Source organism: Theropithecus gelada, chromosome 4 (assembly GCF_003255815.1).
Source record: "Theropithecus gelada isolate Dixy chromosome 4, Tgel_1.0, whole genome shotgun sequence".
Lineage (NCBI taxonomy): Eukaryota > Metazoa > Chordata > Mammalia > Primates > Cercopithecidae > Theropithecus > Theropithecus gelada.
Window position 1 is genome coordinate 43,882,587 of NC_037671.1, and position 25,024 is coordinate 43,907,610.

A 25,024-nucleotide genomic window follows, 5' to 3' on the forward strand; every position below is an offset into this window, starting at 1 on the left:
GCTTTGTTGGTGTAGGTTTAAGACCCAGACGGGGGCTGGGCGCTGTGGCTTATGCCTATAATCTCAGCATTTTGGGAGGCTGAGGCAGGCAGATCACCTGAAGTCAGGAGTTCGAGACCAGCCTGGCCAACATGGTGAAACCCCTTCTCTACTAAAAACACACACACAAAAATTTAGCTGGGCGTGGTGGCAGGCGCCTGTAATCTCAGCTACTCAGGAGGCTGAGGTAGAAGAATCACTCAAACTCGGGAGGAGGAGGCTGCAGTGAGCCAAGATCGCACCACTATGCTCCAGCCTGGGCAACTGAGCAAGACTCCGTCTCAAAAAAAAAAAAAAAAAAGAGCCCTTCTTCATGTCATTATTATAAACAGTGCAAAACCTCAACTGGGGCAAAAAATCCCCACCCAGAGGGGCAGTGCAAGGGCTTTATCTCCTCCCTTCCCCACCCCAGCACGAGGTCTCCTAGAAGTCAAGAACACATGGTGGGGGATGTGGAGCCGCCCCTCACCTGGGGGGACTTCCAGAGGGGCCATACTCCATCAGGCATCCCAGGAGCAGCCTCTGGGAAGTTGAGAAGGAGTAGATGCCCAACTGCTCCTGTGGCGATGGTTGTGTTTTTGGGGGTCAGCAGTCACTGCCCTTTCAGCCTTCAGCCTCAGCCTCTCCCCTGGGTCTCTCTTCCTCCTCCAGGTACCACTAGAGCGACATGATGGTGGAATCTGCCTCGGAGACAATCAGGTCGGCTCCATCCGGTCAGAATGGTGTGGGCAGCCTCTCTGGGCAAACCGATGGCAGCAGTGGTGGGGCCACAGGGACAACTGCAAGTGGCACGGGCAGGGACATGACCACAGGTGCAGACAGCAATGGTGAGATGAGCCCCGCGGAGCTGCTGCACTTTCAGCAGCAACAGGTAGGAGCTGGTGCGCCTTGGGGTATCTGGGAATGGGAGAGGGGGCACTAGGCCGCATTCCACTTCATCCTGGCTGCTGGAGCACCACTCCCTGCCAGGCAGCATCGCTTTACCGTTCTTAAGACAGTCCAGCTTTCAAGGACTCCCTGTCCACCCACCCGTTGTGGTGGCCACCTTGAGCCTGGGCTACCACAGCGTTTTCAAGAGAGAGAAGTGGGACTCAGAGGTCTGAGATCATGAGGCTTGAAACTGTCCCAGAAATGCCAATAAGAAGAGACAGACACACACCTGGGCAGCAGGCTTGAGATTGGCATGTTGGATTGGTGGGCACTCCACTTTTCACCTGCACACTGGCTAGGAAACTAGCTAAATGAACAGGGTTAAGAGGTTGCTGTGCACACGGGGATCTTCACATTATTTCTGTTGCAAAAGATTATCTGCCTGAGTCAGCCTGGGCCTCCATTTCAAGCAGTGAAGAGAGGCCCAGGCAGCTGGGTAAAGGCCAAGAGAGGTAGGCAAACACAGGCCTCCATTTTTAGGGCTCAAACTGGGAACCTCTTTCTGTGTCTTCTATTTCCTCTTCCACCCCGAAGTGCAGAGTTCAGGAGTTTAAAACCAACCTCTCTGAGGATCTAGAGACACTAGAATGGGTCTAGATCTGGTTGGGTGATGACAGAGCAGGGGCCTCATGTCCTGGTCCCACCTGGGGAAAAAAGGAGAGTCATGCTCAACAAGTTGAGGAGAACCTGCCCAGCCAGCCCTGGCCTTGGGATTCTCTTTCTCTGTTTTGACTCTGCTCCTGGAATCACTGCTGGTGGTGCTGGCCCTTGGGGTGTGGGGGTCTGCTAGGAACAGGGAGAAGCAGGGCTCTGCGTGTACCTCCCTGCTCAGTACCCCACTACTGCCTCATGCATGCACACATGAATGTACCACAATGCCCTCATGTGCGCCTCCATGGCCCTGCCGTCTCTCCCAAGTTCACCCTGGGACTCTGTCCTCCTTTTCCCACAGCCCAACTTCATTATCCCTAAGGGGCCTTTTCCCATCATATTCGTTGGAGCCAAAAGTCAGACTGGAGGCAACACCATCAGAAGCCTGACTGCCCTGCATGGAGCTGGTCAGCCAGCGCTAAAGCAGGAATTGAAGAAACTTGATTTAAGTCCCAGCCAGCCCCTTAACCAGTGGCATGACCTTGACCAAGTCATGAGCCTACCTGAGCCCTGGCCTCCTTGGCACCTAAAGTACAGAGTTGTTGGGATCAGATGCAATTTGGGTGTGCAGCACGTGCAGCTCACTTGTCGATGTGGATGTGAACAGAACAGAGGACTTCAAAAATCACTTTCTCTTGCCAGCAGTGGAGGCTAGAGCAGGGAAGGGCCTGACTCCCTTCCCCAGGGAGATAGTCTTCAGGAGTTCGCTGGCATCTCCCAAGCCTTCCTAAGCAGGTTCCCTGGGGAAGAGACCCACAGAGTGTGTGCCATCTGCTGGAGACAGAAGGTTAAAGGGCAAAATCCTACCCCTTACCAACATAATAGCAAAACACACCCCACCAGAAATCTCCAACACCACCCATTTTGTATGGCCAGCTCTTCCCTCTCTGTGACTGTGCAGACAGAGTTATGAAAAATTTTAAATGCGGTAGGGGTTGGGGAGTGCTGAAACTGGAAAGTTTCTTTTAAAAAATTACTGAAAGTGAAGAGCGAACACAGTTCTCTGGATAACTGGGGAAATGTTTGGGGTGGGGAAAGACAGAACTGTCTGTACTGATCAGGTTTCTTGGTTCTGCGTTGCACATGAGCCATGTTTTCCCATCTATATTCCACGTTCCAGTTATTCCTGTTTGTTTTGGGGAATATCCCACAGTCCTGGAAAATCCTATATCTGTTTCACAAATAAACTGGGGTGGGGAGTTGGAGGCAGGCAGAGGGCTGTTTTATCCATTTGGGCTCACTATGGGCAGAGCGCCCAGGGCCAGGGAACATATTTGAGACTTAAAAAAGGTTTTCTTGGCTCCAAACTATGAAAAGAACCTTACAAAATTAAAATTATAAGATTTTCAATTAAAATGAAATAGTCCATGGGCTATTCCTCTACCCTGAATGTGTGAACGAGGCTTTTGGGGGAGTTTCAAGGGTAACATTTTCTGGTCCCCAACAACAAATGTTCGTAATTGGAGAATAAACAAGTTTGGGAAAGAGAGCCTGGCCCTTTGGGCTCCTGCTCCTTCTCAACCCCACCCTGAAGGGACTTAGAGGACAAACCAATGCCTTTCGTCTCTTTGGTGCTTTGGGGCCTTCACGTATGCTGTGTCGTCTCACCATCCCTGCAAGGTGGATATTATTATTCCCATTGCACAGATGAGAGCCAGAGGTAGGCACTGACGTGTCAAGATGGCACAATAAAGGCTGCGTAGACCTCACTCTCCCAGTTCCTAGTTCAGGGCTCAGCACACCTGCCCCTTTGCTGGTTCTCCATCACACAGTCGCCGTGGGAAATGGAGGCAGCGAGGCCTTGAGCATAGTGGGTGCTAAGGAAATGTCTGTTGATGAGTAAATGAGAGCATTTCATTTCCAACCTGAAAGGGTTCTGTGATAGAGAAGCAATGCTGCCCACTGGTCCTAAGTAGCCACTCTAGCGCCATCTGCAAACTTGATAGGAAGTGGAGTGGGAGAGGGTCTGTGGACCACACGCTGATCCCATTCTCCTTGTACCCTCTGTGGCTCTCCAAGCCCCTCTGTCTTTGTCTGTCTGTCTGTTGGTCCTTGTCCCTCTGCTCTCAGTAAACAAGCCCTGGAAATGCAATCCTGGCCTTTGGGAGTAATGAGTTGACAGAGAGGAGAGAGATAAACGGGGCGAGTCAGAAGTCAGGCCTATGACAGGACTTTAGGCTGAAACAAACAGTGCTGAAGAGGGTGGCCACCTCACTTTGGAACAAGCGCAGGCGCTTGTTTCCATGCAACGAGCAGGCTGGGAGCTTGTTTAAACAGAGGCTGGGGGGTGACCTGGCTTGGCTGCCAGGCCAGGTCTGACTAGAGGGAGAGGGTCCTTAGCTGGCTGCCCCATTTCAGCCCTTGAGGCCCCAGCTTCCACCTCCCTCATCCCGGCCCGGTCATTGGTGAGTGACAGAGCCATACCACCTCCACGCTGTCCTTGGAGCTTTCACCAAGTCTGCAGTCTTATACCCTGTGAGGACTCTGTCTACCCTGAGGAGAAGGTGCAGGAAGTACAGTAGGCTCTGGAGCAGTCAGTCAAGCTGCAAACACACCTTCAGCCTTATTTTGCACTGGGCACCATGCCGGGCAGCTGGCATTACTGATCCCCAGCTGCTCTTAAAGAATACCCTAGACTGTGGACACACCCGCGGCCCATCCGTCCCTTCCCTCACCAAGGCAAACGCTTCTACCACAGTGCCCCTCCCTGCATTTTTACCCTATGGGGTGGCTCTTTTCTTTGAAAGTTGCCCTTGTGTTTTATCCTAATCTGATTTCATTTGTATGAAAATGTTCCCAGTGTGGGGGTTTTCTCAGGCACCCCACAAATACCCTTAGGACACTCTCTGATAGGGGCCATGGAGCCTAGGAGAAGTGTGTGCCAGATTTTGGGAGGGGGGGTCTTGGGGGCTGGTCTGGGTGCGCTAGCCAAGTTGGGGCCAGGAGGGCCAAGCTGGTGGGGTGGGGGCAGGCAGAGCCACTGGCGGCGGTGCTGAGGCCATGCCGAAAGGCGTCCTGGGCCTCTGGAGCGCGCACTCCCATTGTCCATGGGTTGTGGGGGTGACAGGTCAGCAAGGGTCACGGGAGGGTTGCCTAGAGTCTGGGAACTCCCACCGCAGTTGCCGTGGCAACTGGGCCAAATCCCACCCCGTTCACATCCTGTGAGGAGATTCAAAAGGGTTGGGGGGTTCTGCACATTAATGGGCTTTTAACTCACCCCCCTTCAAAGAAAGGGGGGGATGTCAGGCAGTTGGGGGAAGGGAGAAGAAGAATGGGAGAGGCTTTTCTTTCCTTTTTCTCCCCCATCTGGCCCTCCTCTGCCCAAGCTACTTAGAGGGATGACAGCGGGGGAAGGGGAGGATTCAGAGGGTGAATTTACCCCCCGCCCCCCCGACACACACACACACACACACACACACACACACAGAGTCAACAGTTGTCTTTCGTCTGCAGGTCCGGGGCCCATTTCTCTTCAGGACTGCTGCCTGTGTGCCCCAGATTCTACTGTTTCCTGTCTGGTCCCAGACCTTCTGCATTCTCCTTTTTCTTCTGGAGAATGAGCCCCTCCCGTGGAGGAGCCATGGCATGGAAGGAGAGTTGGGGCCTGCACTCACCAGAGGGGAGGCTTAGGGACATCACACCAGTTCATACCAGCTGCTGGGGAACACTCAGAAACTGCCCTTTTCTCCTTGGCCTGGACACAGTGAGAGGAGGGCAGGTGGGAGGTGGGAGGAGCCGGGCCAGGAGAGGGCCTTAACCATCCCCCTTGTTGTACCCCTCCCAGGTCCTTGAGAGCCAAAGACCGCCCTGTTTCCTATGTTGGAAAATTCCCCTAGGAGGGAGTAGTGCTAGGAGGGCAGAGGGCGGGACTGGATCCTGGAGGAGGGATCTGCAGACCCTTGCTTTCTTGGGACTAAAAGGAGCCAGCCCACTCTACCAGCAGGAGAGCCCCCAGCTTCCCTCCTAATATGGAATTCTGAAATCCCTCTTCTTCCCTCCCTCACCTCCCCTTCATGGCAGAATTCTTGTCCCTGCTGATTAGAACTGGGGATATAGAGGAGAATTTGGGGAAGGGAGGTAAATGTTCCTTCTGAGAAGGGATTTATCTTGAGGATTGAAGTGGAGAAGGCTGCATCCTAGGGTCACTTCATCAGGGCAGAACTTGGCCTGGAACCCTCACTCGGAGAGCTGGCTTTTCCCCTGGGGTAGCACCTTTATTCTGAGAAGGCCCACTAGGAATCTCAGGATGAGAACTGCATCCCCCCTCACTATTGCCCCTATTCCAACCCTACATTGCAGAAGTGGCTAGAGTAAAGTGGCTCAGAACCCAGACCTCAGCACAGACCCATTTCCAGAGAACTCCACAGATACTGGTGGGAGGGATGTATGTCTGGTAGCCATCTCCAAATGCCACCACAAATGGGGAAGATGATCACGGGAACTTCTGCATCACCACCACTTGGCCACCCACCACCACCTTGGTGATTTCACCTCCTTGCTGGAGGTCAGAGGGTTCCTTCCAGGCACTGAGGACTCCGGCCGTCCTTCTCATGACACCCTGCAGAGCTGGTTTTGGCTACAGGAGCTGGATGAGCCCTGGGCTGCATCATCGCTAGAAGCAGGCAAAGGCCGGGCACTGCTGGTGCGAAGCCTGCCTGAGTTTGAGAGCAGTGGTGCAGGGAATGAAGAGAATGAAGGAGCCCTTTGAAGGATCGCAGTTCCTCATTCACGCTGTTGAGTTCAGCTGTAAATTCTCATCTCTCTGAGGCCAGAGACTAGTTCCCTGTAGAGAGGAGGCATTTTCAAGGCACTTGGTGGGGAAGGGGTCTTGAAACCAGGGCTGTATGCCCAGGATGTGAGTCGTCTCCCACCCATGTGGGCCTGTCTGTGTCTGTGCATTGCTGGTTTTCATTTTAATGGTTCTAATTTGAGAATGTGCCGATGTCATTTTTACGAGGTTGGTGTAAAAACAATTTACAGCCTTTTCCAAAAAGCTTTTTTTTTTTTCCAAGGGAAAAAGGTGCGGAATAACTTCGGGGGTTTTATGGTCTCCTCTCCCCACCTTCCTTGTCCCCCTTCTCTGTGTAATTTCATTTTTATGTCTCTTTGCTGGAGGTTACAAAGCCTGGCTGGTCAAGAACTTTCCTCCCCCCAGGTCAGTTCCCTCAGTGGTCAGGGCCACTAATCTCTAACTCCTCCTCCTTGTACCCCTTTCTTCCATCCTCTGGTCCCTGAGGAGTTGCATTTTGAGCAGTAGATGAAGAGGTATTCCTTCTTTACTTTGAACCAGTGAGTACTTACTGGCATCCATTGTTTACCAGCAGTAAGTATCTACCCTGAAAGACAATATCACTTCGTACTCAAAATCCTTCAGCGATTTTTCAAGTATAGAATGAAATAAAAAATCATTGTCCCTGTGCAATCTGGCCCCTGCACACCTCTGGGACTTCTTCTCTTGGCCACACTGGCTTTTCAATTCATAATGCACTCAGCTTTTCCCACGGCAGGGCCCTTGCACCATCTGTTCCCTCCACCTCAGATACTCTCCCTTGGAAGAGTGCCTCCTCCTAATGCTGTGTCTCCTCAGAGAGGCCTTCCCTGGCCACACACCCTAGAGCCAGCCAGCCAGCCAGCCAGCCAGCCAGCCAGGGTTTGCAGGACACTCACCACCAGCTCAGAGTTTGCATGTCTGTCTGTGTAGTGTCTGTCTCGGCCCATTAGAATGTGAGCCCCATTAAAGCAAAGACGCTGAGTCCCCAGTACTGAGGACACTGTGAGTGCCCTGCAGGGCTTGATAACCACTCAGTAAATTGTTGCTAAATTAATAGTCATGCTGTGGCTCTGGAGGTAAAGGTAGTAGGCTTTCCTAGGGATGCTTTTCTGGCTTGGAATGGGGTGAGGTGGGCCAGCACCCTCAAATACCCTTCTAGTCCATTCTTTTCCTGAATCCAGCCAGTTTCCAGTGAAAATTAATTATGGAGACAATTTAGATAAGACTGAATCCCAGTTTTGCCAAAACCAGCCAGAGGCAGACAAAGGAAGTTTGGAGTTTGTTTTGGCTGCCCCTCACCACAATCCAAATTAAACCAGAATTTGCTAGTACCTCCTCCGTCCTGCCCTGCCAGCGCTTGGTGTCTCTTCCCTGTGCAGAGCCCAGTTTCAGGTCTGGTACATTCAGGTTCTGCTTTTGCCACTGTGTCCCGTTGGACAAATCATTGCCCATCTCTGGATCTCTATTTCTCCATCTATCAGTGAACTAGAAAATACCTATTTTTGACCCACTGAATTGATATTATGACCCACTGCTGGGCCATGAGCAGCAATTTGAAAAATACTGGACTAGATACCCTCTAATACTTGCAGCTCTCCAGGGCTGTGGCCCATGCTCTTCAACTGCTCATTGTCAACAGTCCTTCAAGCTCGTCTCCCTGATTATCACTTCCCTGCCCTCCCGCACACACACAGAATAAGGCTGGTACCCCAACACAGATCTAGGATCCTCCAGCCTGCTGAAAGGACTGATAAATAGCCCCACACCTGGCTTCCTGAGAGAGAATGACCCCTTTCCCACCCCTCCCACCAACCCCAAATTCCCAGAACCAGAAATGGGAGTGTGGTCCCAAGAGAGAGACCCCACAGCACCAAGACTTGTTTTTCTATTCATAGCAGCTCCCTGTTGCCCTCAAAGCTACAGCTTCATTCTCCACCATCCCAACTGCCCTCCCTGGATGCCATCCGTTATAAGCCATTTGTTCCTAATTGCGGAGATCCTGCTAATGACTTCTGAATGGGGGATGGGGGGAGGAGAGTTCAGCTTCATTAGCGAGACTGAGTTCTTAAGCTTGAAGGGAGGATGGGGGCTGGGCTAGAAGAGGGTTTGTTTAGCAAGGCTTTCCCGGTGGCACCAGGCAAATGACCAGGAGCTGCTGGTGAAATATCAATCATAATAGTGTTCGTCCAGGACCTACTGGATGCCTGACAGTGTGCTGAGTACTCCATGTACACAGTCCCACATGTTCTTCCCAGGAACCCCATGAAGAAAGTATGGGGTTGTTCCAGTTTTGCAGAAGAAGAAATGGAGGCCCAAAGAGATGGCGACTTGCCCAAGGTTACCCAGTATATGGTGGAGCCAGAACTTGGATCCAGATCTCTCTTGAAGTCCATGCATGAATGGACAGTATGCCTCCCTTAGAGGGAAACTGGACATCATCCCCAAACCACAGAGCTGAGCATTTGGTTTTCAGTCCCAGGGGTAGAAGGAGGAAAAATATGAGGTTTGAGAGGCCAGATAGCTCCCAGTTTTCCACTCTGCCTAAGCCCCCTCTTCCTTCCTCCCCTAGGTTTTCCATAATGGCTTCTTCCTGGTGTGGGTATCTGAACACCTTTCTCACCCAGGGCTGTGTTTGGATATCTCTTGTCCGTAGGGAAGGGAAACTGAGCCCACTTTTCCCCTGGAGTTTCCTTTCTTGGTCTTCTTCCTCTACCTCCACCATCTTCACTTCCCCTTCTCACTGGAGGGCTAAACACATGCAGATTAGGGAGAAGGCAGATTTGAAGGCCTCACTGGACTGTGCATGGGATCATGGAGACCCCTCAGTGGGGTGAACCCTGAGCAGTCAGAGGTGTTTGGACTCTCCCACTTCCTAGCTGTGGAACCTCAGGCCTCAGTTTCCTTGTCGGTAAAATAGGGACATCAGTACCTGCTCCACCTAGCTCAGTGTTGTGAAGCTTCAGTTAAATGTTTGAAAAAGTGCTTTGGAAACTGCAAGGCAAATGCTAGCTGCTAAGCTTAGTGTCAGCCTGTGCCAGCCTCCCATATTCAGCCTAGACTAAAATGAATTTTGTGAGTGGGTATTGCATGTCTGCTCTGTGCTGGTGGTTGACGATGGGGGTTCACAGCTATATTTGACAACATCTGTGCTTTCAAGGAGGCCCCAGTCTGGTTGGCATATTCAAAGAAAGTGGGGCTGGGGATCTGCCAGAGTTGGAGTTAGGACCCATTATTTCCCACATCTCTCGGAGGTGGGCAGTCCAGTGGTCTCCAGGCCCCAGTGCCAGCAGGCAGTGTGAACACATCTGGTACAGCAGCGTGGTAGAAGTGACCCTCCTCGTTCGCCGTGTGAATTTGCCCTTCAGGTGGCGAGACTCCAGTTAGTGCTGCAGCCATCTCTGGGAAACCTTCCCAGACTTCCCCAGGTAGAAGAAAGCCTTCTCTGAGCCCTGGCACCCACCCTCACTTCAGGCTAACTAGTTCCTAGTTCCTTATTCTTTTTTTTTTTTTTTTTTTTTTTTTGAGACGAAGTCTCGCTCTGTTGTCGCCCAGGCTGGAGTGCAGTGGTGCCATCTCGGCTCACTGCAAGCTCCACCTCCTGGTTCACGCCATTCTTCTGCCTCAGCCTCCTGAGTAGCTGGGACTACAGGCTCCCACCACCATGCCTACCTAATTTTTTGTATTTTTAGTAGGGATGGGGTTTCACCGTGTTAGCCAGGATTGTCTCAATCTCCTGACCTCATGATCTGTCCGCCTCAGCCTCCCAAAGTGCTGGGATTACAGGCATGAGCCACGGTGCCCGGCCTATCATTCTTTATATAAGAGGCTATCATCACAGAACCTGAGCTGTGAGCCCTGGGGGGCAGAGGCCATGTTCTCTTTCTCTGTATCCCCAGCCACTAGCCTGGTCCCTGGCACGAAGCAGGTACTTCATAGATGTGAGAGGAGTGGGTGAGTGAGGACCTACGTATGAGAAGAAATGGTGGGAGGGAAGCCTTGACCAGACCTAAGGTCTTACCTGGCTCTCATCTGGCCTAAAGGGGAGAGCCCTGGCCTGGGCACAAAGAAGGAAAGGGGTTGTGGGTGGGGGTGTGGGGGGAGGAAGGGCCTGTCACAGGGAGGGAGAGGTCTCAGGAATGAGATTGCAAGGCCTTGCCATTTTTTTCCTGTAAATCGTGTAATTTCATGCTCCAGGGGACCACCAAGTAAGAGAGTCAGTGGGGAGTGAATTCAACTCCCCTGGCCACCCCCCATCCCACCCCAGGAGACTGAGCAGGGCTCTGCCCCCAACTTCCCCCAGAAGCCCCTCCCCTGCTGCTCCCTCCTGTCCCCCAGGGATATGGAGTGCTTCATCTCCCCACCCCAACCAGTGTCCCTTTTGGGTCTCCTGGGCTGGCCAGCTTCTCTGAGCCATCTTCTTCTCCTACCCTTGTCCCCTGGCCTCTGACCCCTGTACCCCCTCCACCCTACCCTACCTCCACCTTTGGAGGACAAAGAGCACTTGTCAGTAGACTGGAGGGGTTTGTAAAAGGTAGTAGAGGCAGGGGCTCCTTCCTGATGACCACCTGACTCCCTGCCCTTCCTCACCCACCCACCCCACCCTTCCTCCTCTTTCCACAGAGCCTTTTGACTTAGAAAGGTCAGATTTCTGCTTTCTGAAGTGAATCTAGAAGAGGAGAAACATCCTGTTTCCCTCTGGAAGCCCAGGGCACTTCTCTGGGTGTGACATCCGGGGAAGGAGGTGGCCTGTGAGGAGCACACCAATCTGAGCTCCAGGTTTGCTGCAGGACACCTTCCCGTCAATAGGCCAGTGCATATTTAGATGCTCTCCTAAGATAAACTAGATTTAAAGCCTCAGGAGGCTCGGCTGTTCGCACTGATGATAAACAGGCGGGAAGGTGGATGTGTGTATATGCTTGCTACACAGTGGTCACTCTCTTTGCTTGTTGAGCGATGGGTAGTGCAGCCATATCCCACCTTAAAAGGTTTGCCTTGAAGGTGCTTGTGGTGGGGTAGGAGAATAGGGGTCCATATGGCAAAAACAAGTGAATGTGTGGACAGATGTGAAAGCGAGCCACAAGCGGGCGCATTTCGTCTAATAAGTGCGCAGGGCACAAGGCTATGTTGGGGAGAGGCTGTAGGAGGTGAAGTGGAGAATTGTTGAGAGATTAATGAGAGTTGAAGGGAGTGAACACTTCCCGAATGCCGACTGGATGCCAAACATTGGTCCTTTAATCCCCCTAGTAATTTGGAGATGGGTAGTTTCCCAGTTTTGCAGATAAGGAGACTGAAGTGCAGAGAACTGGAATAACTTGCCCAAGGTCATAGCTGGCAGGCCGCACAGCTGGGATTCAAACCCAGGACTGCCTAAGGTTGAAGCCCTGTGTCAAGGGCTTGGATGCACCTGCACTGACTCCCAAAGGGGTCTTGAGCAATCTGGAAGCAGATAAGTTTTTGTGCTCCTGAAATGTGGATTCAGAACTTGCCTTCAAACCTCCCACTGAACCAGAGTGAGGACATAGAGGTCTTGATTGGCCTCATAGATAATTTCCTGGACCCTCCTGACCCCTCACTCCTACCAGATGTCTCACTTTACCTCCCAGGCCCCTCCTACTCCTTGACTGTCACACTGACCCACTAGAGCGATTCCTCCAGCAATCTCTATATGCCTTTCACTCCTGTGACCCCTCTGGCTCAGTTCAGTCTAAGCCACTGTGGCCACCAAGCCCACAGCACGATGGTCCATGCATCTCTGCTGATAGTTCATCTTTCAGAACTTGATCTAATTCCTCCAGCACCATGCATGTTCAATCCTTGAACTCAGAAAGTCACATAGTACTCAGACCTTGTGCCACTGACCCCAGGGCTCTTCCCTCATCCCCCCAAATGTGTGCTCTGGCTCCACAGTGAATACTACTTTTTTAGCCCCCAGACTGACCACCCAGTATGGCAGTTGGCCTTGGAGCCAGGCTTCCTGGGCTCAAATCCTGGCTCTGATGCTGCCTAGCTGTGTGATCTTGGGTAAGTTACTTAACCTCTTAGAGACTCAGTTTCCTCATCTGCAAAATGGGGTAATCCTACCTCACAGCCTTACAGAAGAAGATTAAATAAGCTGTTGCCTGTACAGTGCCTGACCCATAGTAGATGCTCAACAAATAGTACTGATTTACTAATGCCCTGAGTCCACCACCTTTATTTTCCTCTAGAGTCCCTTTTTGACCATGGGCCCTTCCATTTGCTGCCCCCGTTGGGTCCTAACAAAGCTTCACTGGGTCCCAGGCTGAGTCTGTAGAGGCTCTGACCCCTGAACCCCTGACAGCTCTTCTCAGTGACTCCTACTGCCCTTATCCCAAGCCCTTATGGACCCATGACCCTGTGACCCCCAAGACCTTCCACCTTAACCTAAGCTCCTTCTCCTTACTGCCCCAAACACTCCCTAATCTCTGGATCCCACCCAGCCTCCCAGGCCATTGCTGACTCAGCCCCTGTCTTGCAGGCTCTCCAGGTGGCCCGGCAGTTCCTGCTGCAGCAGGCCTCAGGCCTGAGCTCCCCAGGGAACAATGACAGCAAACAGTCTGCCTCTGCTGTGCAGGTGAGGAGGAGAGCACCCTGCTGGCTCTGGGTTGGGCTGGAGAGTGGGCCTGGCACAGAGGGAGGGCAAGGGCCCATTGGAGAACTGCTCTTGCCAGTTCCAACACCAAAAAGTGGGCAGCTTTTCAAAGGAAATACAGTCTCTGCAGGGGTGGGGCAAAAAGACTTCCACTTTCTCTTGTCTCCACCTGATCAGCCAGACCTTCTGCTAGCTTAGCCTCTTTATCCCTGTCACTCAAAGTTTGTCTGCAGCTCTCCCTGTCTCTTTGTACCTCTCTCACTGTTTCTTCTCCCCTGCCTCTTCCCTTTAGGGTCTCTCTCAGTCACTTCTCATGTTTCTGCATCCCTGTGGGTCACTCCCTCTGTCCCTTTCTGTTCCTGTGTCTGGGTCTCGGCTCCTCCCAGGCGATCTCTGTTGCTGCAGTCACGTCACGAAGTTCCCCCTTCTCTTATCCTCCCCCCTTATCCCTCATCTACCAACTCTCTCGCAGTCTCTCCATGCTTCCTGTCTCTTGATGTCTCTCTGTCTCTTTTGTTTTCCTTTGCACAATCTGCCCTTTTTTCCCCTTCTCCCTTCCCCCCAGCTTGCCAGCCCATCTGGCTGGCTGTGGGAGGGGAGATCTGTGGGGGTGGGTGGGGGGTGGGGGAGCCAGGCCTTCTGTTTACCTTTTGTGTCACAAAGAACTTGGGAGAATTGCAGTCTGAGTCCGGGTTGGGTCACTACTCGGGCAGCCGCTCCCCTCCCCCTCTGCCCAGCAGCCGGGCATCCATGCTCCCCCCACCCCTCCCCCAGCAGAGGGAGGCTCAGAATTGGGGAAAGGATTAAGCCAGGCTTTGAAAGGAAGTTTATCTAAGGGAAGAAGGGTGAGCATGGTTGGTCCTGAGCTGGAGGTGCTCTAAATTCTGGGGCTGGGTGCTGAGGGAAGTGAGGAGGAGGGTGGGGTGGGTGCAGGGTGCTCAGAGAAGGACCCAGGATCAGGCTTTGTCCTGGGTGGAGATTTCCAGTGCTCTGACAAAGTCTGGATTTTATGTAAAACAAGTTTATGTTTGGAAAAAGTTCATGGTGCCCAACAGATGTGCAGCCTTAGCTGTAACGCTCTTTTAAAATTCTTGACCCTAAGGAGACAAGCCTCAAAGGGGAGGAGCTGGGCAAAGATCAGGGCGTGGCCTGCGGTGGAGGAGGGGAAGACATTATCTGGAAAGTCAATAAAGAGAGGAAGAGAAAGATCTCATCAGGTTGAGATCTAAAAGGTTCTTATACCCATGCTGGTCAGGATTGGGTCTCTTTAAATTAATGACCCCCACATACACTCCTAGGTTTTGAAGTGTTTCTCCAGCTTCCACTCTGAATCCTCCCTGCCCTGGGCCCAGCTTAGAACAGGAAGGAGTAGGCTGGGCAACAGCAAACATTCCCCCAAACCAGAAAGGGGCAGCTGACCCAGGGGCAGGAGGGAAGGAGCTTGATGGTAGTGGGAGGGACTGGGGTCAGACGTCCAGAAGGACTGCTCAGCTGGGGATTAAGGGTCACAGATCTGAAATGATTGAGAGATGAAGGAAGACTATGGAATCTTCCTTAGGAAACTCCCTCCCTCCAAAAGAAGAGAGGCCTAGAGGTTTCAGGGTCAGAGAGACAGATAAAATCATCTTTTTCTCAGGCCTGCTTTCTCCTTGTCTCATTACTTCCAAAAATTGATTGATTGATTGATTGATTCATTCATTCATTCAACAAATACTTACTGAGTACACTCCAAACTAACAACTGACATTTACAGAGTGTTTACCATGAAGTGTAGACAGTAAGCACTTTACAGCTATCTCGTTTATCCTCACAGTTCTATGGAAGAGGTGCTGTTCTAGCCCCATCTTGCAGATGAGGAAACTGAGGCCCAGAGAGGTTATGAAACTTGTCCAGAGTTATACAACGAATAAAGGACAGAGTGAGGCATTTGAACCCAATAGCTCCAGAACTCACTTTTTTTTTTTTTTGAGATGGAGTCTCACTCTTGTTGCCCAGGCTGGAGAGCAATGGCATGATTTCAGCTCACCGCAACCTCTGCTTCCCGGGTTCAAGCAGTTCTCCTGCGTCAACCTCCCGAGTAGCTAGGATTACAGGCATGCACCACCACGCCCACCTAATTTTGTATTTTTAGTAGAGTTGTATTTTTAGTAGGCTTTAGTAGCGTTGTATTTTTAGGGTTTCTCCATGTTGATCAGGCTGGTCTCAAACTCCCAACCTCAGGTGATCTGCCCGCCTCTGCCTCCCAAAGTGCTGGGATTACAGGCATGAGCCATCGTGCCCGGCCAGTAGAACTCACACTTTTAATCTCTGCATTGTGCTTGGCATGGTAATAATGCCAATATTTGCCAGGTGTAGAAGCCTAGGCCAGATAGTTCTCAGGGTCTCAGGGAGATGGGGGTTCTTGGGGCCATGGAGCCATGCTCCCCCAGGAGCCTGGATTCCCCACCTATATTGATCCCTCTATTTCTCCTCCAACCCTGGACACCTTCCTTGCCTTCTGCCCCTATTCCTAAGTTTATTATCTCCAAGGAGGTCGGATCCTTGTCCTGAAGTAGGGCTCAGGGCCTTGAAATGCTCTTCTGTGAGCTCAAGACTGGTGAGAGCAAGGCCTGGGCTCCCCACCTGAGCAGAAGAGTGCATCTTGAGCCTGAGTGCAGTGGATAATGGAGGGAGATCAAGGGCAGCTCCTTTCCCAGGGCTCCCCACAGAATGCTGCTCTGCTCCCCAGCAGGATTTTCTGCCCGCGCACCTCCCAGCCACGTTCACCACCCTTCTCCTCCAGAGTCAGCTTTAGAAGAGTTTCCAAAATTGTATCAGGTCTCCAGCTCCAGCCTAGTGAGGGGCCCTCCTTCCAGGCCTGGACCCCACCAGGGAGAGGGCTGTCATAGAAGGCGGCACAGGTGGCCGAGAGTTGAGGACATGGGGGGGGGCAAAGGTGGCTGGGGCCTTGGCTTCGTCCATCCCCATCTGGCATTTCCAGAAGTTCTTCTTTATATTGCGCTGCTATGTTTCCTTGCTGCAGCTACAGCCCAGAATTAGTTTGAGGCCTTCTGGTCATTTGCCGGAGAGTTTAAGCCAAACCAAACTCTGGCCTGATCTCCCCACATTGCCCCCAACTCACAGGACCCCATACTTAAGAGACAATTTGGGTCCTTGACCCTGGCACCAAATTGCATTCGTTCCCACTCTCAGCCCCCAAATAAGCTTCCTGTGTGTCAGGCACTGTCCCTGTTCCTTCCAGTCAGACCATCCAGCTGAGCACACTGTATTCATGGCTGGGTGCACAGTCCCTGAGGGAGGGGCTGGAGGCAGCTGCCGGTGTTTGGCCCGGGGCTCACATGCCAGGGCTTTAGTTAGCACTTAGCTGCCCAACTACTCTCCAGATGCTTGACTCATGGGCCCTGCTGAGCCTGCTAGCTGCAGAGCACCCATCCCGAGGCATCTGAGCCTGGCGAGCGGCCAGCAGGGACACCAGAGGAGCTCAGTTCTCAGACCCCCAAGGGGCACAGGGAGAGGTGGATGAGGTCAACCAGCTCAAGAGATCAGCGTGCGGCAGCCACTTCCCAGACCCTTTGTGACCCCAGTAGACCACCTCAAGATGAGTGCACACCATGTAATCCATCCAGATCTCTGTAGCAGCCTCCACAGGCAGCTGCTCAGCCAAGTGGCAGGAGCAGCAAGTGCCAAGGAGGCCTTCCAAGGTCATCTCTTCCATTCCCCTGCGTCCAAGTAGGAAAGGCCACATCCTTTTTTTGCATGCCCCTGTCAGTGACTCACAGTCCTGGTGCCTGGAAAGATCTTCTGAGTGTCTGGTCTCAGTCTTTCCTGTTGTGGGCCACGTTCATCTCTAGTTCAGCTCTCACAGGAGTGAGAATGAGTGTCCTAGTGCCTTGGTCCTCAGTGACCTTTGTCTGGCAGTAACCTAAGGCACACCAGGGGAGGAGACAGAAGAGGGGAAAGGGAAAATCCAGAATGTTTTAAAAAGTGATTTTCTTCATGTTTACATGGAATTTAATGGCGTACAAGTCACTTTCACCCCTGCTCCCACTGTCCCTTTGGGGTCAGGGCAGGTAATTTAACCTCTCTGGGCCTCAGTTTTCTCATCTCATCTGTGAGATGTTAATGATGATGACACCATCCTCACAGGGTTGCCCTGAAGATTCTATGAGATATACGTGTAAAGGGCTTAGCCAAGTGCCATGCCTGGCACGTAATAAGCAGTCAACAACATCCGCTAATGATGCAGGGAGGGCAGGTGCCCCAAATCCCAGTTAGCCAACAGGGAAAGTGAGGCTTGGTGATTTCAAGACTAGTAAATATCAGGGACAAAAACCAAGGTCACCTGACCCAGAAATCTAGGGCTCTGAGCTCACCCCCACCAGGATGCCTCTCTTTGTTGGGCACCCCCTTGGGAGGAGGAAAGAAAGGACAGTGGTACTTGTTCCATGTCTTTGGATGGCAAAACCCACCTTCTTTGAGCAGCCTCCCCAGCTGCCTCTGGAACACCCAACAACAGACTTAGGGACTGGCTCTGGTGTTGGATCTATGCCACTGTCTGCCTCCAACCCCAGGCCCCCACATCCACCCTTGCAGCCTGGCTTTCAGAGAGTCCTTCTGGGATATAACCATAGAGTAGGAAGTTAGCCTGTGGGATCTCAGCCATATCAGCCCCCTCAGCCTCTGGACGTCCCACCTCCACATTCTCTCCCTAACCCTTCCCAAGACCTGCCCTGGGGTGGGGCAGGCAGCATAGGACGTGAAAACCCTGAGAGCTATGGAGTATGCAGACCTGGGCTTAAATCCCAACACTGCCACTTAAGGCCACCAGACTTTCCTAGTCTCCTCATTGGTAAAAAAAAAAAAAAAGAACTAAAAACACTTCTTTTTTTTTTTTTTTTTTTTTTTTGAGACGGAGTCTGGCTCTGTAGCCCAGGCTAAAGTGCAGTGGCCGGATCTCAGCTCACTGCAAGCTCCGCCTCCCGGGTTCACGCCATTCTCCGGCCTCAGCCTCCCGAGTAGCTGGGGCTACAGGCGCCCGCCACCTCGCCCGGCTAGTTTTTTGTATTTCTTAGTAGAGACGGGGTTTCACCGTGTTAGCCAGGATGGTCTCGATCTCCTGACCTCGTGATCCACCCGTCTCGGCCTCCCAAAGTGCTGGGATTACAGGCTTGAGCCACCGCGCCCGGCCAGAACTAAAAACACTTCTAAGGGTGCATCCCCCACTGGCCTAGAGGTCCCTTGGAGACTTCATTCACGTGGTATGCCCATGACTAAAGAGCTAGGTGTTACCCCTCCCAGGGCCCTGTGGATAGAGATGGGCTGGGATAGAGGAGTAAAGCCCAGGGGCAGGGACAGCCGCTAGTGGTGGGATGAGCAAGAGGTGTTGGGAGCAGTGGGATTCCCCGATGTCCTTGGATTCACTGTACCTCCCCGGTTGCTTCTCTGCCTGGGGATTTCCTAATCCATGGCTTAAGGGGTGGTTCAAGGCTGAGTCCTGCCCCTGCCAGGCATTGAAAAGAGAACCAACTCCTCCTCCCCTACCCCACAGGTGAGACTGAGGCTTGGGGGAGGACCCTGAGGACCTAGCCTGTCATAGCCTAGGACAAGTCCCTGCACAGCACTCCTCCCTGACTAGGCTAGCCCTGTACCCTTCCCTTCCTGCTCTGGGGCTGGCAGAGGGGCCTCTGAGGTGCCAGGGAAGGCATTTCAGCTCCGGGGGGCAAACACTTAGTGAGTACCTACTGTGTGCCAGGCACTCTGCCAGAGCTTGGAAGTGAGAGAGGAAATTATAGAAGAGTCCTGTATGCATGAGGTCACAGAGTGGAGGGGGCAGCAGACAGCCCCATCAGAGCACCTGTCCTGCTAAAACGGGAACAAGACAGAATAGCAGCTGAGACCTGCCCGTCCATGACTGCACAAGCCTAGGGGGTTCAGGGGAGGTGGGGCTGGGAAGAGAATGATGTCATTGCTTTTCTCTGAATCTTTTCCCTATAGCTGGATTCTTTGGGCCTTCTTTAGAGGCCTGACCCAGGGCAGGGGGCAGAAAGCTGTTATACTTTGAGAATCCTGAATGTTCCAGCCTAGAAGGAATCATCTCTTACAGCCCAGTCTCCTATGTTTTTTGTTTGAGGAGACCGAAACATAAGAGAGGGAAAGTGACTTGCTAGAGTCACACAGCCAGTTCAGTGCAGAGCTAGGAGCAGAAGCCTGCCCTGCTAACTCCCTGCCTGCTGTTCTTCCCACCCCACCCTAGACATAGCTACACACATGCACACACACCAGGACCAGGATGGCACCAAGAGCACTCTGTGGGCTTCAGCTCTGGCCACTGTGTGTGCCCTCCAGGCAGGTGTGCTGGGGTGTGTGAGAGGAGACAAAGTGCAGGTCCTCGTGCAAAGGTGGGCCACGTTTTGAATCCTTCCCATGCTGTAGACTGCCCTCCCAGCCAGGCCCACCTTGCAGGAAGTGGTCTCACAATAGACTGTGTGAGACTATGGGTGGCCTAGTGTGCTGCCCCTCCCCATTACTGGGGGGAACCAGCCAAAGCATGGGTTCTGCTGACCGGTGTCACTTCCTGCTCTGAGGACAGCACGTCCTATGGTAATAGCCAACCCTTATATGCACTTGCTGTGTGCCAGGCCTTGTTTTAAGTATTCACTGATTAGTCCTCATGGTGACCTTAATAGGTAGGCACTATCACTGTTTTCATTTTAGAGATAAGGAAAACAGACAACAAGGAGGTAAGTCACCATCCAAAGAGAGAGACAGCCAGCAGGTGGCAGAGCCAGAATTGGAACCCAGGCAGCCTCCCTGGGAGCCACTCTGCCACGCTTTGAGTGGGGCCCTGGGTGGTGCCTCCTCCTGGGGTGGGGTCGAGGGGACGGGACTAACGGGCCGAATCCCGCAGGTGCCTGTGTCGGTGGCCATGATGTCGCCGCAGATGCTTACCCCGCAACAGATGCAGCAGATCCTGTCACCCCCGCAGCTGCAGGCCTTGCTCCAGCAGCAGCAAGCCCTCATGCTCCAGCAGGTGAGTCTGGCCCCAGGGCAGCTGCTCCCTCCTCCTCTGCCTGACCTGGCTCCTCCCACCCTGTTTACACCTCACCAAGGGCCCAAGCTGTCCCAGGAACCAGAGAGACTGCTCAGGCCAGACTGATCTGCATTCCTCTAGGGTAGTGGGGAGAGGTCAAAGGTCAGGCATCTCTCATGGCAGCCCTGCCCCCACAATACTCCCCCTCCTCCCTCCCTGCAATGCTGGCCCCAATTCTGTCTCCTGAACAGGGAAGGGCAAAGTACTGGAACATCCTGGCACCTTGTCCCCTATGACCTGTTCAGGAGATCCACCAAAAGCTGGGAGGGTTCAGAGCTGTGGGAATGAACCTACTCCATCCCTTGCTCCCTCCCTCTCCACCCAGACCTGCTCAGGGCCCCTCCAGGCTGACTGGGGAAAGCTAGGCCATGTTTTAGGGAAACTCCCTTCTCCTGCCCCCAGGAGCCCAGATGGGACAGGGCTGGGGTTGTTGTGGGGATAGCAGTCCCCTGCCAGTGGTAACCTTCCCCCACCCCCCAGCTGCAGGAGTACTACAAGAAGCAGCAGGAGCAGCTCCACCTGCAACTCCTCACCCAGCAGCAGGCTGGGAAGCCACAGCCCAAAGAGGTAAGGGGCCGTAGTAGGGTCCACCACCGCCTTCACCCTCTGCCCGGAGGCTGGGTGTCCAGAGCCAGTCAGGAGGGAATTGCCTTGCAGGAATAGTAGAAAAATCAAGGTTGAGGAAGGGGATCAAGGAGCAATGTGGGGGAAATGAGGATGGTGGTTCTTGCGCGTCTCCATCTCCCCTCATCTTCATTCATTCTTTCTCTCCTTGCCTCATGTTGTTGTCTCTGTGCACATGGGTGTAGACAGGTGTGTACGTGTCACCCCCGTGTGTGGCGTCTGCCGGGCCACGCTCGTGTGCAGCTGCCTTGTGGTCACACCATCTTCCTGTACCCTTGTCTCTTCGTGACCCAGCACCTCAGCCCTCCCCTCCTTGTCCTGCAAATCTCTGAGTCCCTCAGCAAACCACCTCCCCTTACCTCAGCCTGCCCCCAGCTTCTTCCCGTTCTTGTCATGACTTGCCCAGCCGCCCCTCAGTCTCCTCTCAGAGCTCCCTAGACTACACCCCCTGCCCCATCGGAGCTTCTATACCAGGCCCTGGAGGCCCTTCTCCCATGGGTCCCAGACCTGTACATCTCTCCTGCTGCCCAACCACAGTCCCAAGCTCTCAGTTTCCTCTTCCCAGAAGGCTGCCCTGACACCCAGGCATTCTCCAGTACCCCCAGCCTCCCCCTCCGCAGTCTTATAATTGCTCTGTTATTGGCAGGTAAATCTCTGGGCTAAGTTTATCCTGTGTCTCTGTATTGAATAGCTAGCCCCCACCCTACCTCATGCTTCCCACCCCCAGCAGGCAGGCAGAGACATCTCTGCCTCTCAACCCACCCAGGACATGCTTGGCTTCTGGGGCTCAAAAGAGACTTGCTGACAGCTTGACTTGTCAGTGCCTGTGTGAAGAACTGAATGGGTGGGGGTAGGTAGAGTGGGTGAGCCAGCAAGCACAGGGCGCCTGGGCAGTGGTGATGTGACTCTTCTCCGAGCCTGGATCCCAGTGAGTCCCGTCAGACTCCTTGATTCTGTGTATCTAAAAAGCAAGAGAGGAAAAGAGCTGGGGGAGAGAAAACTCCCTCCCCAGAGCAGAAGGGGGGCACCCCGGGCATGTAGGAAGAGTGCCCTCCAGGCAGGAGTGGCCCCCAGAATCTGACAGGCTCATCGATCATTGTGATGAGGCCCCCCCCCCAGGCGTGCACAGCTGCGGTGCAGGGAGCTGAAGCAGCGGAAGGAGGGAGGCGGGAGGAGGGAGGGCGTCGTGCTGCGTGTCTGGGTCTGGCTGTGTGTGTTTGCGCGCGTGCGTGCGTGCGTGCATGCGTGTGTTTACTGCGAGGAGGCATGCAGCCTTATGGAAGCTGGGCCGGGAGCAGAGACACTGCAGCTGCAGACGCCACAACGACAGCTCCAGGGGCTGACAGGCCCTGGGAGGGGGTGGCCGCAGGGTGGGGGCCAGATGGCATGCCTGAAGCTGATGGCACCCCTCTCTGCCCGCCCCCTCGGGCCCCTCACCAGGCGCTGGGGAACAAGCAGCTGGCCTTCCAGCAGCAGCTCCTGCAAATGCAACAGTTGCAGCAGCAGCACCTGCTCAACCTGCAGAGGCAGGGGCTGGTCAGCCTGCAGCCCAACCAAGCCTCGGGGCCCCTCCAGACCCTTCCGCAAGGTGAGCACCCATCACTCCTCCCCTCCCAACCCCAACCCCACAGCCCTGCCTGTACCCAAGAGCTGGCAGCCCCTGCTCTTGGGGCCAGGTAGAAAGCCGAGCATTCGTGGGGCCCTGCCAGCCTCCCCTGTCTCTCCCACAGCAGCTGTTTGCCCAACAGACCTGCCCCAGCTGTGGAAGGGTGAGGGTGCCCCCGGGCAGCCTGCCGAGGACAGCGTCAAGCAGGAGGGGCTGGACCTCACTGGCACGGCCGCCACCGCTACCTCGTTCGCCGCTCCCCCCAAGGTCTCACCCCCCCTCTCCCACCATACCCTGCCCAACGGACAGCCCACTGTGCTCACATCTCGGAGAGACAGGTATGGGGCCCAGGCTGGGAGGGGCACCAAAGCCCTCCCTGGGGGTAGACCTGGCCCCCAACCCCCCGAGGGCTGACTCTGTGATGGGGACTGGGAGGGAGGGGGTGGAGCCCAGGGACCAGAGGTTCACTCCCTCTCCTGGGGTGTACAGATGGTGCTTGGCCACTAGGAAACCTGTATTAAGGACAGAAATGTCACCAGCAGGGGAGCTGGTGCTCAGCTGACTACAGGGCCGCTGGGGTCTTCAGGGTCCCTGATCGGCCACCTCCCTGCTGTCCTCCCAGCTCTTCCCATGAGGAGACCCCCGGCTCCCACCCCCTGTACGGACACGGAGAGTGCAAGTGGCCAGGCTGTGAGACCCTGTGCGAAGACCTGGGCCAGTTTATCAAGTAGGTGTCACCCCTAGCCCCTCCCCCAGCAGCCTTTCCCCACAGGGCCCCTCCCCCATCCCTGCCCACTAGCTTGCCCCTTCTTGGGGCCCTCCTCACTAGCTCTACTACTGTCCTCACTCCAGGGGGTTCTAGTTCTTTCTCTGCCCCCCCACGGACTCCCTGATCTCCCACTCCCTATCCCGTCTATATTTCTGGGCCTGCATTTCTCCGACCCCATCCCCAGCACAGCATGCGGGTAGGAGAAGGAGAGGACAAACATAAGCATTTCTCCTCCCCCTACCCTCCCCAGCTCCTCTCCAGCCTCAGCCCCGGGGAGTGATGGCGAGTGACAGGCTGAGGGCCACAGACAGGCAGGGCAGGAGGTGGACAGGCGGCTGGCAGCAGGCGGCCAGCTGCCACAGCCGTGCCAGGCTCTGTCACTGACTGATTAACTCCACTGTCTCCCAGACCCTTGCAGCATCAGGGTCAAACAAATTGTTTTCACGCTTCGTCAGAGGTTTACTTAATTAGTTCATTTGCAATTAGATCTCTCTGTAGCTGGGATTTTAGCAAAGACATCAAAGGAGGCTGACGAGAAGGGAGAAGCCTTCCTCCATTGCCCCGTTTTCCCACCTCTCTCTTCTTTGTATCTCTTGGTCTGTCTGCTTTTCAGGCCGTGGGTGGGATTAGAGGATAGGATGGGAGGATGGTGGCAGCAGGGAAACTGGAGGCAACTTTCTCTCCTCCCTTCCCCTTGAAGACACCTCAACACAGAGCATGCCTTGGATGACCGGAGCACAGCCCAGTGCCGGGTACAGATGCAGGTGGTGCAGCAGCTGGAGATCCAGGTGTGGCCCGGAAGATGCTGGGGAGGGACGTGGCGGACTCCAGCCCCCGCCCACCTACAGCACTGACTTGCTAGGTGGGCTCTGTTGGGAGGGTCTCATGGAAGGGTCCTATGGTCAAAGCCACCATCTTATGCTTTCTAGGTCCTAATGACCATGGTTGTGAGGTGAGGACAGCTGGATTCTGAGGGGTAAACCAAGGTTGGGGGCGTCTCTGCTGGGAGGTCCAGAAGAGACTCATGCTACATAGAAACATCAAAAATAATATTAACAGCTAACATATGGAGCACTTACTTTGTGCTGTACTAAATACTTTATATAACTCAAGGAATCCTCTCAACAACCTTATGTGGTGGGTACCATTATTGTCCCCATTTTCCAGACGGAGAAAACAGGCCCACAGAGCTCAAGTAACTTGCCTGTGAGCGGCAGAGCTGGGATTAGAACCCAGGAAGCCTGGCTCTCCCAAGGGAGCCTCCCAGCTACTTGGGGGGCAGCACAGGGTTCCTAGGAAGCTACTCAGGGCAGCTCCTCTGTGCTTACCCCTCTCCCTCCAGCACCTGCCCGTCACCCTCAGCCCTGCCGTGAGAGGGTGGTCATGAAAGACCCATTGAGTTTATGAATGGGGTGTCTGAGCCATTCATCCATTCCTGCATCTGCATTCAGTATGTGAGGCCCTCACACACAAGTGCCACTGCACAAGGCACAGTGGCCACCCCCTGTGGGTGGGGAGGAAGAAGCCCCCCAACATGTAGAGGCAGGGATAAGCTCCAGCCAGGACGCACTGGGAAGGCTCAAATGGTTGCCATCCAGGGGAGAAAGGGAGAGGCTTTGTGGACCTGGCAGCCCCTGAGGGGCAGAGCATTGCTGAGGCCTCCCTGGAGCGGGGGAGAGAGGGAGCTGGGATGCTGAGGCAAGGAGACGAATGGGGGTGGGAACCGGTGACCTTCTGAAGGGCCTGGCGGTGGAGGGATGGGACAACACTACCTCCAGGGTTCAGCCTCCTGCTCACCTCCTGCCTTGCCACCCTCCACAGCTCGCCAAGGAGAGCGAGCGGCTGCAGGCCATGATGGCCCACCTGCACATGCGGCCCTCGGAACCCAAGCCCTTCAGCCAGCCAGTGAGTGCTGCTCCCCTCCCCGCTCCCCC

At 54.1% G+C, this 25,024-nt stretch overlaps 1 protein-coding gene across 3 annotated transcripts in view; it reads left to right on the top strand.

The window, feature by feature from the left end:
- Nucleotides 1–25,024, top strand: part of FOXP4 (forkhead box P4) — a 54,710-nt gene that overhangs the window by 19,001 nt on the left and 10,685 nt on the right. Inside the window, exons 2-10 of one of the 3 annotated variants that reach the window (XM_025383810.1) lie at nucleotides 691–910; nucleotides 12,888–12,983; nucleotides 19,909–20,031; nucleotides 20,572–20,658; nucleotides 22,156–22,303; nucleotides 22,446–22,659; nucleotides 22,944–23,048; nucleotides 23,791–23,878; nucleotides 24,912–24,995. In XM_025383810.1, the coding sequence (XP_025239595.1) occupies nucleotides 707–910; nucleotides 12,888–12,983; nucleotides 19,909–20,031; nucleotides 20,572–20,658; nucleotides 22,156–22,303; nucleotides 22,446–22,659; nucleotides 22,944–23,048; nucleotides 23,791–23,878; nucleotides 24,912–24,995 (1,149 nt within the window). In that variant the 5' untranslated portion in view covers nucleotides 691–706. The remainder of the gene's footprint in view (nucleotides 1–690; nucleotides 911–12,887; nucleotides 12,984–19,908; nucleotides 20,032–20,571; nucleotides 20,659–22,155; nucleotides 22,304–22,445; nucleotides 22,660–22,943; nucleotides 23,049–23,790; nucleotides 23,879–24,911; nucleotides 24,996–25,024) is intronic. The other 2 variants (XM_025383811.1, XM_025383812.1) reach the window with 2 other exon arrangements.